Source organism: Molothrus ater, chromosome 8 (assembly GCF_012460135.2).
Source record: "Molothrus ater isolate BHLD 08-10-18 breed brown headed cowbird chromosome 8, BPBGC_Mater_1.1, whole genome shotgun sequence".
Classification (NCBI taxonomy): domain Eukaryota; kingdom Metazoa; phylum Chordata; class Aves; order Passeriformes; family Icteridae; genus Molothrus; species Molothrus ater.
This window is the reverse complement of record NC_050485.2, coordinates 6,481,231-6,494,509: the sequence shown is the minus strand read 5'-3', so window position 1 is coordinate 6,494,509 and position 13,279 is coordinate 6,481,231. Positions and strand designations below refer to the sequence as shown.

Genomic DNA, 13,279 nt, shown 5'->3' with positions numbered 1-13,279 from the left:
AGCACATATGTGGTAGCCTGTAGTCCTGGTCAAATGCTCAGCTTGTAAAAATCATTGAGGAAGGAGCATGAAGCTGGAGTCCTGCACAAGCCCTTATGGCAAAGGGGCACCCCAAATGGTGGGGCAAGGCTGTGAGGGGTCATAGGGACCACAGCCAGCCCTGGGGCAAAGATCCCTGCCCCACTCTGTCCACAGCTCCAGGGGCCAGTAGTGTGTCAGCCCTCTCTAGAATTACTGCCTTTGGGCCCATGTGCCACAGGGATGTGAGGACTGGCAGCGTGCGGGGAGCTCATCCTGGGATACAGCAGAGGAGATGCTCAACACTTAGGAAAGCTTTGCCTCCAGTGCCTCCATAAAGCAAACAAAATCCCAGCAGATTTGGGCTAGAAGCAGCAGTGACCCCACAGCCTCTGACTATGCAGCACATCACTGCTGCAGTGGCCTTCACAGGTCCATTGTACCAGAATTATGTACCCTGATCATCTTTTCAATAGCAGTTAGGTGGTTAATTTCCTGAAGGTTGCAGGCTGAAGTCTTATTTTTCATACGTGACTTGGTAATTAAATTATCCCTGTTGCTATTACATAATGTAAGTAACAGCTACTTGATTTTAAAAGAATAGTCAAATTTGGCAGACAGTTCAGAGTAATTTATTTTATATTGGAGCCTAATGCTAAGAGATTGCACAAAAAGCAGAAGGCAGCTGCCTGGAATAGTCTAAAATAAGCGTGTGGTAACCAACAACTATTATTATTGTATTACTGCTTATAATTCCCAAATGGAGAATTAAATTTCTGTAATAGATACAGCTTTTAACAAAAACAAAAATAAAAGTATTTGCTTTTTCTGTCAAGGAAAACTCTTTTAGGAAATGATACTATTGAATGTACAGTTCCCAAGGGAGGGTGGAAGGAAAAAACCCCCAGCCTTGCAAGATTCTTTTGCACAGGGCTTCTGCTTTCCACAGATTCCACTGCAGGATTGTCTCAGATTTCTTCTAAAGGGCAGGCAGAAGGATAGATTTATTATTTAGAGATAAAAATGAGCTAATTAGATTTTTTTTAGCTATAATACATTCTCTCTGTAACTGCATTTAAGTTGGAATTTAGCATTCACTTGCCAAAAAATGACATTCCCTCTTCCCCACAAGCCTGGGTTCTCCATTTCTGCCTCCTAATGTGTCTGACCAGAAACACTATGGCAAATTACAGGGCTGGTCAATAGGAGCATAGGATCACATTTCAGGCTCTGGGAGCTTAATATTGGCTAGTACAATTTTGACCTTAATTTTAACAGGCTTTTGCTTCTTCATGCCAGTTTATATGGGAAGGCTGGCTCAGCCATGGGGAGCTGGGCACTGACCTGGTCTCCTGGTCAGACCTAAAAGTAACTCAATCAATGCATCTTTAATTTGAAATGCTTGATGACTAATCTCTTGTTTTCGTTAATTAATGATCTGCAGTTAATCATTGTGAATAGTAAATTGTCTATTTCAGCATTGATAGGAAGAGTTCCTATGGGAAAATGTTCCCCTATAGCTTTAATTTAAATATGCGTTTTCACATCACACTTACCATATCCTTACCTTTATGCTATCGCATGATTACAGGTCCATTAACTAATCACATTTGACAACTTGTTTATTGAGGGGAGCAACTACTTTACATCTCTTGCCTGGGAAAGAAAATGCTCTAACAAACAATTATTCAGCAGCTGCAATCATGGAGCACTGAATTAATTGCTTTGAAGATCTCAGTCAAGAAGATCTTGATAAAAAATCAAAGAAAATGTTGTTTGACAGAATGCATGAATGAGAGTGCCAGGAGGGACTGAGGCTTGGTAAGCTGCAGCCCTGCTCCAGGGAGCGCTCCATGAGGACCTTGAAACACTGCACTCAGAGGAGGAGGAAGAGGCTGTAGAAAAGCTCATTTGCTTGTTTGTTCTTTTATGTTTAGTTTATCAAAACCAGAACTTATACATATAATTTGATTATAGGATCAGGATGCTGCTAAAATGGGCAAAAAACCTGAGCACAGTCAGGTCTATAAAGGCTGACATGGATATCTCATATGTGTAACCTCTGTGGATGACTTCTGCCATACAAATAATTAATCCAAAGGGTACTGTGAAGTTTAATGATTATAAAGCACTTTAGAACTTTCTCCCAATGGGAGCTACTGTGATTGTACTGGAGTGGGATAAAAAGCAGAACAAGGCATGTGGGGATCTCAGCTCTGGACTTGGCTGGGCAAAATTGTCTTGGTGCACCTTGATGCTGGGAAATGCCATCCACTCCTGACAAATGTCCAAGAGGGCATCAGGACAGTTTGTATCTTGAGTTACTTTGCTGGGACCTAGAGCATTGTAGAAAATAGTGGGATTGCTGATAAAGCATGATGAAGGCACTGAAGGCATGGACTGGAAAGGGGTTTCTGATCTCTCCAGCTCCTTTGTGCCTGCTGCTCTTTTATCAGCACGAGGACCAGAGTGTCTCACATGAGACAGTCCCAAACTCTGCTCATGGACAAGTCACAGCCTGCAGCACACTGGCCAATCCCAAGCCATGCTTCCTTCTCTCAACTGCTGTAACCTTGTGTGCTTTGCAAGTCAGCTGAGATGAAATATGTTTCTGCCAGATAAGACTGATTCCTACAGTGACACTGGAAAGGGAAGGAGAGCTTAAAAATTCAAAATTCTCTATAGTAAAGGGCTTCAAAAGTGAAGAACAAGGACTAAACAATATTTTCTCTGAATATTATGTCACTATAAAAAGCTGAAAAAGTTGCCCAGGTGGCTTCTCAGAAAACATCCTGATTGGGCTTGTTGCTCACATCCAATTAGTAACATAGTCAGCTTTTCAAAACTGCCTTGTTCTTACATTAAAAGTTGCTAAGAGTTTGCTAGCATGATCTCTCTAGAAATGGGAAGAACTAGAATTCTTTTTCCCAAGTTCATGCCCCAAGTTCAGAGGGTCTGTGAGGATGGTGGTATTGAAGTCAGTCATGAACATGGCACTATTTTGCCAAACCAAGCACCCCTAAGGGCTAATGCCTCAAAAAGTGTGATGGAAACTTCTGTCACAATGGATCATGTTTAAAAGTGAGGGGCAGAGAAACTGTGGCCCCTCCCTTGACTCTTGCTTAAAATAAGTAAGAGCCCAAATTGAATTTATCACTTGTATATACCCTGATATAACAATAATTGTTTTTGCAGCAATCCCTTGGCTCTCTTTAATGTTTCAACATGAGACAGATAGAGCCTAACTAAATAATTGGCTCTATCTTTTCCTTTTCCCTTTCCTGTTTTTTTTTCTCTTTTTTAAATTTTATTTTGCAGATATGGTTGACAGAATTTGCCCTGCCAAAGGAAATGTAGAAAGAAGCAAGTAAACAAGTTGTAGCTGAAGCTTGTATTAATCATTCTAGTAAGCTGAAGAGTAGCTGAAGACTCATGTGTTCTGGTTTATAATTACAAAAAATGTAAATAGAAGATTACATATTAATGCTTAGAAATCACTAACTTTACTTGCCAAGGAATTATACCATTATTTTAAATGAATGAACAGAGAAGTGTACATCAGGCTGTAGGCTCAAGGGGCTATTGCACAAGCTGGGTTAAACTGGAGGTGTTCCCAAGACAGCAGACCTTTATCCTTCTTTAGGATAATGATCAAGCAAATGTTTAAGAATCTTCCTAATGAGGTCATGAGTAAAATGTGATGTATTATTAGACACACAAATGAACTCTTATTAAAATAATAGAAAAATCCTGATATATAAAATGCATGGTGTATTAAATCCAGTTTGACCTGAAGCCATGTGTTGAATACCATTATTAGGATCTGTCCTTAATAAAAGGCTTTCCATTTAGTTAGTAAAATTTGAGACTCTTGCTAATTTTGAGCCTAGTTTTTTCCATGCTTGAAGAGCTGGTCTGCCCCACATCAGGTGTCCCATGCTGTGTGATAAAGCTACAGCAATGAGAAGAGTATTCTCATCCTCTACATCCAGTCTCTAGGTCTGGATTCAGAAGAAAGGCAAAGCTGCCACAGGCCCTCTATTTTCCTACCAGCCAAATATACAGGCTAGGAATCTGTCAACTCAGTGCTTTGGCAGCTGACACTCCAGCTGATCCATCCATGGCATGGGAAGGTCACTTAAATTGCTCTCAGTTTATTTCAAAAGCTCTCAACTCTTTTGTACAGACATCGGACTGAGGAGTAATGTCCACTCAAAACCAAAGAAAGTAAAGCAGCTGCTGCCATCTGAAAAAAATGCTGTGAGGACAAAGCAGCTCACTCGTGCCAGCCACACAGTTATAACAATTTTTCCTGCTATTGAGAAATCTGTGAGATGTTAAGCTCACTATAACAGCACTAAGATCTTCCCTTGCCTAAGTTACATCTTTATTTAGACACACACCCTTCTGGCCACAGAGTGATGGAAATATTTTGATTTGGTTTTTGCTAATGCACAATGAATTGCTAAAACGGAGGCAATATTAATGAACGTATTCTGTTCTTGTAAATCAAGAGTGCCCCTGAGCAAGTAGTGCGTGGTCAGCTCTGGGCACCCAGCTCAAGAAAGATATCATCAAAATACATGTGGGATTTTGAAATAGACACTAATGAGAAAATGGAAAATAGAACCCAAACAAAGATGGAAAAGACTGGGACCATTTTCCTTTTGGGTGATAAAACTTAATCAATGATATTTGTATTTGGAACCACTTTTATAGTCAGTGACAGAAAAAGGAATGTGAATGTGAACACTTGCTGACCCTTTCCTTCATAGCAAAAGAAAATACACAAATTTTAATGCTTGGAAAGAAAAACTCTTGTGGCATATCATCAAGCTGCAAGTGCTACAAGACAACAGTGATGCCAAAATTTAAGTAAATTAAAGAATATAATTTTTTACTTTTAACTGCCACTCTGAATTCATGTCCAGACAGAGACATAAAGGGAAACTTTGACAGACTAAAAGGCTTCCCACGTCTGCATATTAAAAAGCCTGTAATTACTAAGGGCTGGTAAGAGGCTGTGTATGAAATGACTTTCTTCTGCAAGCATTCCTGTATCACTACGAAACACTGGACAAGAACTGCAAAAAACCCTTCAGGTGAAACATGTATATTATAAATAATGTCTTTTTGTAGCTATTTTGCAAGAAGTTTATAGAAATGTGAAGAAATATTGTAACAGAATAAAAGACACTTCACTAGTTATTATAAATTTTCTCCCTTTGGGGAGGTACATAAAAAACATTTAGAAAGCTATCTTGATATAAAAATCTTGAAAGATCGTTCTTTCCTCATAAAAAGCAATTTATTTTGATGGCTCACAAACTGGGGGTTTTTGTGAGTATATAATACATATATGGAACAATTACAGTTTAACCATTTGCTAATGGTTATATGAAGAGAGCATCATATCATATTCCCATGATTGCTTGAAGCAAACTGCAGCAGCTTTAGCTGCAGCACAATTTTCATTAAATCACTCAGCTGCACTGTCCTGCCTTGCAATTGTCAATCCCACTTTGTTTTTTTCATGGACTCTTATTCCAAAATTAAAATGTCTTGCAATTCCTTTTGCATTTATTACAGTAATTTTATAACTGGGTCAAAAGAACACTTTACTTGAGCAGCTCAGTTAGCTCTAAATTAGCAGTGTCACACTGAGATCTAGCTGGTGAGGTGGGTAAGAGTTCCCCTTCTGCACAAGGGTGCCTGTGAAAGGAAAACAATTAATGGATGGATGAATTAATTAATCAATGGATGGCAGTGGCTTATTTATGAAGCCACCTTACAAAGCAGAGAGCAAGCTGTAAATCTGCTCATGGCATCTTTTCCTCCATGACTATGAGAGAAGTAAGATGAAAGCTAAACCAAGGTGTTTTGTTGTGGCACATTTGTGCAAAAGAGGTGCATCTCATAACATTTCTGACTTTACCTACTCAGCGTGGTGTCTGTTGGATTCAGTGAACAGCAGGGAGCATTGATTTAACTGATTAAAGCCAGTTTGGCTTTTCCTCCCTTCATCCAGGGCAGAAAACTGAGGCTGATAGTATTTGCTGTTGTCAGTATGAGCCTACAGGGGTACATTCATGGCAGGCCCAAGGGAAAAGGAGCCACTCCTGAGCTCTCATTTTACAGCAGCCATCACCCATGGCTTATACACTGGAGTAAAGCTTAATGTAGTTCCAGATTGAAAGAAATTACACCAAAAACCTTTTATTCTAGAAACGTTTTTAATTTCACTTGCATATTTTAACAGAAATACAATATGCTAGCAGCAAAACAAGAAGATTTCTGTTCTAACATTTCACAATACATTAGTGTCCAAATTTCCATTTTTCTATTAAGGCAGTTTGCATTAATTAGAAATCAACTCTGAATACTATGACAGTATTTTCAAATACATACAAGCCACCATAAAATAACTATTAGTATTATTACCATGGGGAAAAAAAACCCACAGTACTAGTAAAAATGTAAGCATGTGAAGGTAATGCCTTTAAAACCACAGAAAGTACCGTCTACCATTCCAAAACCAAGTGAACAGCTGAAGACATTATGTAAATATAAAAAGTTAATAAGTTAAGGCTTTGTTCAGTCAATATTTCGGAAGTTCATGTTCTGTGAAATTTATATTCAAGTTTGAACTAGCAATTAATTTCAAGTTGTACTTCCTAAAAGAATAGTTCAGGCTGACTTCTGTCTCCCCCACTTCAAGACTGCATCCAATCACTCAATTCTGGTTTTAAGCAGCATTAATTAATCCCAGCAGAGAACAAGCAGGTACAGTTTCCAGAGCAGGCCAGACACATTCCTCAGAGAAGTCTCTAATCCCACGTGTGGTTCAGCAGGTGCCACCAACGTCCTCCCTGTGCTGCACTGGATCATTGGAGCCATTGACCCTGGCAGAAGTGTTTCTCAATGGACTTCCCAGCCAGGTGACAGCATTCCAACCTGCCTACACAAATGTGAGCACAGGGGAATGGGACACAAGGGCTGGGAGCAGCCACAGGTCCTCCAAGCCTCATCCCAGCAGGAAGCTGCCAAATGACTTCTGGGTTCTGATCCCTGATATTTTGAGCCATGCAATTAAAGCATCCTCATTGAATGCAGCTGCTAAGATGGTGAAACATTACATTCTCCTCTGCTGCTGGGAGCAGCAGCTCCTCCAGGGGCACTGACTTTATTGGATAGCTGAGCTCTGTTTCCTGGGAGCCTGCAGGTTTTATTGGTTAAACCAACTTGCTTCACAGAAGATGCAAAGGCACTAATGGCAATACAGAACGGGGCAGGGGAAAGAAAGGCAAAGTAGCAATAAACACTAAAATCTGAATCAACTCTGTCTTCATAACAGGGATTATGTAGTTCTGAAGCAGACTAACAGAATAATGAATGGCCTTATTTGCTTAATGGTGGTCACTGCAATATCATGAACTAGCCCACATGAGTCTAATTTGAAGATAGATAGAAAACATCAACACAGCTTCATGGAGAATAGGTCTTGAGCAAAAGGCTGCATTTTATTCTTACATATGTTAAGCTTGGCTTGCAAAGACACCTGCACTGAGGTGTCCCACAAGACACCTCAAGAGGTACACCTCAAGGTGTACCCACAAGAACCCTGAGTAACTTTCTGAAAAAAAGATGAACATGTAATTTTCTTTAAAATATCATAATAACAATGTCAAGATACAGTATTAATAGGGATTCAGCAAGAAATTTAGCTGTTTGCCATCTTACTGAAAGTTTTAAAAGCTCTGGGACAAAAGGGACAGAAATTCAATGGCCTGCCTGTTTGCTTTCCCCACCCCCTACCCATGTCACTGATGTAATAAAAACTTATCGCCTCTCTCTACAAACCTTACCTTGCATTCAATTTTAAAAATCAATGATCTGGAATAAACTGTAAAAATCACTTGCAATAAATTTGCAAAGGACACGCAGACTGCTGGAGTAGTAAAGAATGAGGACAGGTCACTTAGAGCAATCTGGATCACTTCATGAGCAGTATTTTAATGCTGGTAAAACACTGTTTGTATTTCCGAGAAAATATAAGGTAAGATAATAAGAGGATGATGTACCACATTTTTGAGAAAGACTCTGAAGAGGACTTGGCCCATAACAGTCAGCATCCAAGGCAATGCTTCCACAAAAAAAAGAAAAAGAAAAGATAATACAATTTTTGAGGAAAGAGAGAGGGAGCGATATTCATCAGAGCAAGAGGATCACATTATGGCTCTGTACCGTCCTGATGGATCACTATTGACATGCGGCATCTAATGCAGATGTCACCCTTACAAATACTTCTGTACATGAGAAATCCAGAGAAGAACGTGAAGATTAATTTGTCTTGGATAACATCCACTGCCATAGGAAAGTTAAGGAATTCAGTCTCATCAGAGAAAAGGTTAAAAGGGACATAATCATGATTTATAACTACACACAGGCAATTAGAAAAGCTGATACTACAGAGATCAATATAAGCAATCAAATGCATAAAAAGACCGAAATAACTTAAGGTGGAGCTAGAAATGCAAATAGAAAATCAAGTGAAAAATGTACCTGGGGTAATTAAGTATTGCAACAGGAGGTATGAGTGAATTCTCATCACTTGAAGACTTCAAATTAATATTAAATGCCGTGCTAAAATACGTATGTTCAGTTCAAAACAAAGCCACTGAATTTAATAGAGAAACAGCTTGTTGAAATTCAATGGTCTGTTGAATTTAAAAATAAATCCTCATCATGGTGCCTTCTATCCTTATATATTTATGAGATTTTTAAAAAATATAGCTACAAAATTAAAGGGGGTTACCAAGAAAAGGTGTTTTTTTCTTTCTGAGCACAGAAACATTTAGGGCTAGATTTAAAGCTAAATAAGCTGCAGCTGCATTTTGGAAAATATTCTTCCCCCGCTCCCAATTTTTCCCATTTCTTGTTCAGAGTTGTACAGTCCACTTAGTTGACTGTCTGATTTACATAATCATGTAGTTTTTCTTCAGTTTCTCTGTTCCTATTTATAAGCCATTCACAAACCATCCACTTAAGTAACAGCATGATTTATTGTAAGAATGATTATGGTTGTTTCAGAGGGAAAATGGAACGTGATTAAATGAAGAATGAACAAGGACATTCTAGAACAAAGGGCTCTAATCCTGCAAAAGGATTTGTAAATGAAACCTGCCTCTCAACCCCATCCCAAATGAACTACTGAGGGAATTCAGCAGATACCTTTACAACTGTGGAGCCAAGAGCTTAGCTGAAGACAAAAAATTAAATAAAATAAAACAACCAACCAACCATGCCCACAGTATCTTATGGAGAAATGGTAAAGCTCCCAGGGCCATCCATATTTTGGGGAAAAAAAAAATAAATAATGAACTGTATGTATACAGTTGCTGATATGACCCTCTCAACACAGGTCTGAGCACCAAGTCTCCAGAGGGAGAACTGCAGGCAGAGCCTTTGCCCTTGGATAAGTTCCAGCATCTGAGACAAACGCATCAGCCAAGGAAATGGCTGGGTATTTAAGCTGTGGATCCAAGAGAACACAGCTTTTTCTTATGCAGTAGATGTTTTGCAGGTGCCACAGGAACCCTAACAACCCATAGTTCCTTATAGAAGTGAAACAGAAGTGAACAGTCTGATGAAAGAATCTCAAAGTTCAGTATCTTCACCTGAAGTGCTTATTCTCTGCTATTGCAGAAGGAACAAGTGGTGGAAAAGCCCTGTTTGCTTACCAGTATCACTGCCTGTTTACAAACCAGCTCCCTAGCAGGAACAGCTGAGAGGCTCCACAAAGGAGGAGCTGTGTTACAGACCCACGTTTGCCAGGAAAAACAACTGTAAGATGAGCACATACCCAAGCAACTGCTTTTAAATGCTTGTCTTAGCCCAGAATAAAACATCAGTGATGGATCACATCCTTGCTCAAAGACAGATAATTCTGGTCCATTCCAATTGCACATGAACCAGCAGGAACTTGGGAAATCCCACACTAAATTGAGAGAACTGCCTCAGAAATTTGTATGGAGTTATAGAGCCATTCAGAACAGCACAAAAGCTTTTCATACTTGATTACCATATAGGCAGCGTTTCCTAAACAGCAAGGGAGAGAGAGGATGCAGCAAGCATGGAGCCCAAGAAAATCAGCTTTGCAAGATCTGTGCTGAATATGTGTGAATTCCCACTTAAGTAGTCTGAGGAGCTGTGGCTGGGCTAAGCTGAGGGACTGGTAGAAGGCACTGGTAACATCCCTGCTGTGGGGACAGCTGAGGTTACCCTGAACACAGTGGTTTTTTCGAGAAGAAAGTACTGAACTATTGTTTTCAGAAATAGCACCGTTACTCCAGAGATAAACACCCCCCCATTCCAGTGCAATTATTTAGATAAGAGCACTAATGAATACAGCTGAGACTGCAGCTAGCAGTAATGCCCTGGCTCACAGGAAACACTTGAGCTAAATGCTAAAATCTACTTTTAATGAAGGGTATTAGGAGAAGGCTGGAAAACTTTAAATTCCAAAGACTCCTCTAAGCTAAATATGATGCCTATGGATGCAACCAGGACCTGGGGTCCAGTATTTCTGTGATGCCTTTATGTCTAGGGGTTGGGACTGGTTTGGTTTCAGACTTGGTCTTGCTCAGCAGAGAAACAGGATTCCCCAGGCCAGCTAAACCACTTTTCCCACAAAGACCAATTTTGCGAGGAGGAGCAATGGGGGTTTGCAGCTGCTGCATTTTCGTAGCTAACACTGACTCAGAGGAAGAGCTACAGGCAGGTGTGTGGTCAGGCTTCCTCCAGTTTTCCTTGCCCAGCTGCTCTGTGTTCACCTGGGCTTCTGCACTGTAGGGTGACTTATCAGAGGGCGGAGGTGGAGCTCTTCTTTTCTTTCCTCTGCTGTCATTAGGACTGGTAGTATCTCTTCTTGGGTCCAGATGCACGTTTTTCTGAACAGTCATCTCATGAGATCCATCAAAGAGTGATGCCCACAGGGCAGACTCAGGCTCTTTCTGCTGGCCAAGAAGGAACTCGCCATCGCTCTCTTCAATTTTCCTGTGTATGATATCAGCTAAGCCCTCAGGTTTCACTGGAGAATCAATGCCTGTAATTTTAAGGGACAGCAATTAACCCAGATTAAAACACCGCCAATGATTTTACTTCTATCTATTTTCTTATTACTACTCAGAATACAAACCTGTATTAACTATTTCACCAAGTCTGAACTAAGAGTATTAATGGATAAAATGGAAAATATTACATATGCTATCCAAGATGGAACTGAGGTGACAGGAGGGAATTATTTTTGTGACAGCTGGCATTGAGGCAGCAGGGTAGGCACCAATATTTCTTTCCAAGTAAAAGAAAAAATAAAGTACTACAGGGAAACCTGTATGTATTAGTTATTAAATACATTTTGTTGTATAGTGCTTTGAAAATTTTGTTTCACAGGAGGCCTATGAAAGTCTGACTAAATAGTCCTGTTCTGCCAGCTGTAGAAAATAGGACATCTTTACATATATAATTTTTCCCTGTGTGCCTTAGGACTGCCTTGCTCCATTTCTTATTCTTCTTACTGAGTTTTCCATGTATACTGCAGTAGTACCAGCCTCAAACAGCAGCAGTACCTGATTTTCAATAGAATCACAGAACAGTGTAGGTTGGAAAAGGCCTTTAAAGGTCACCAAGTCCAACTGTTAACCCTGCCAAGTCCACCACCAACCCATGTCCCTAAGCACCACATCTGCACATCTGTCTTTCAAATATCTCCAAAATGGTGTCCCCACCACTGCAGCCTGTCCCTCTGCTTGGTAATCCTTTCTGTGAAGAAATTCCTAACATCCAATCTAAACCTCCCCTGGGGCAACTGGAGGTGGTTTCCTCTTATCCTATCACTCCTTACTTGAGAAAAGGGACTGAATCCCCCCTGGCTACAGTCTCCTTCCAGGTACTTGGAGAGAACCATAAGGTCCCCTCGAGGCCTCCTTTTCTTCAGGCTGAACACTCCCAGCTCCCTCAGGCACCCCTCATCTCCTGTGTGCTCCAGACCCTTTCCCAGCTCCATTGCCCTACTCTGGACACACTCCAGCCCCTCAGTGTCTTTCTTGTAGTGAGGGGCCCAGAACTGAGCACAGGATTTGAGCTGCCTCACCAGTGCTGGCTACGGGGTGCTACAAATACTGTATATAATCCAGGAAAAAAATGGTGAAAAAAATGGTGTGTTAAGAGTGAAATGGAGTTTGTGTTCTGCTCCTCACTGAGGTACACGTGTATCAGTGGAATTATGCTACTGTGTTACCTTTGTAAAGCTTCTGTGTGGTTCATTTACTGCATTTCTGCTCTGCATTCACAGCTTAGATAAAACCTGACTGTTCAGTGCTCTGATGCATGGTAACTCAGTGACCCACATGGCATTTTGAGCATCATCACAGCTCCATCCCAAGCAGCAAGCAGTCAGGCATTTAGAGTTGTACAGTGTTTCACAGTCAATACTGCATGGGACCCAGTAAAACAAAGTGACCTACTTTTTCTAGTCTGTAAATATTATTTCTGTAACAAAACTATTAAAAAAATCCTGCTGCATACCATTTTTCTCTGCAAAAATACAAGTCCCAGATATGTTCTAGCTAGATTTTCCAAGCATATTTTTCCACATCATTGCCAAAGACCAAAAAATTAGGTAAGTTATGCTAGGTAAGCCTTCAAATAGCTGTAAGAACGGCAGATTAATTTCATGCAATTGGTTTGCAAGCTGGACTATTTTACCTTTACATTTCCTGAGCTGTATACTACTCCTACCATGAGTGTTTATTTCTAGTGACAGCTGTTTTGAGTGTGTTCAGGAGAGACTGCAGATTTTTTAGCTCAAGGTATAAAAATGTATTCATTATTTGCACTGTTACAAATTCAGATTTAATATCAACTCCTTGGTATGCAGTTATGTTGCTCTTTCATTGTCTGAATTGTCCTTGAAAAACTCAGTGTTTCACCACTAACACCAGAAGCCATCTGAATTCAGACAATGTTGTTTCTGTTACTCTGCAACTTGAAAAGGCAAATCCCACTTACTCATATCATGGTAGACGGAGGTCGCTTCCTTTGTCAAGAACAAAGGTGGTTTCCGTGGTGACATAATCTCAATTTTCATAAGTTCCTCACAACAATGCTTCCACTGGCCTGAGAGAGAAAAGAGAACAATGACTGGAACTTAAACACATCAGCCTGGAAAAAAAATGGAAGTTATTAGGTTGTGTCAGGAAAC

The 13,279-nt window shown here is 40.2% G+C and overlaps 1 protein-coding gene across 3 annotated transcripts in view; it reads right to left on the bottom strand.

The window, feature by feature from the left end:
* Positions 1-6,232: 6,232 nt before the first annotated feature.
* The window catches only part of RTKN2 (rhotekin 2), a 50,985-nt gene continuing 43,938 nt past the window's right edge, over positions 6,233-13,279 (bottom strand). For all 3 annotated transcript variants that reach the window (XM_036386109.2, XM_036386110.2, XM_036386108.2), the window contains 2 exons: positions 13,087-13,194; positions 6,233-11,122 (listed from right to left, as the gene is read on the bottom strand). In XM_036386109.2, coding sequence (XP_036242002.1) covers positions 10,569-11,122; positions 13,087-13,194 — 662 coding nt within the window. In that variant the 3' untranslated portion in view covers positions 6,233-10,568. The remainder of the gene's footprint in view (positions 11,123-13,086; positions 13,195-13,279) is intronic.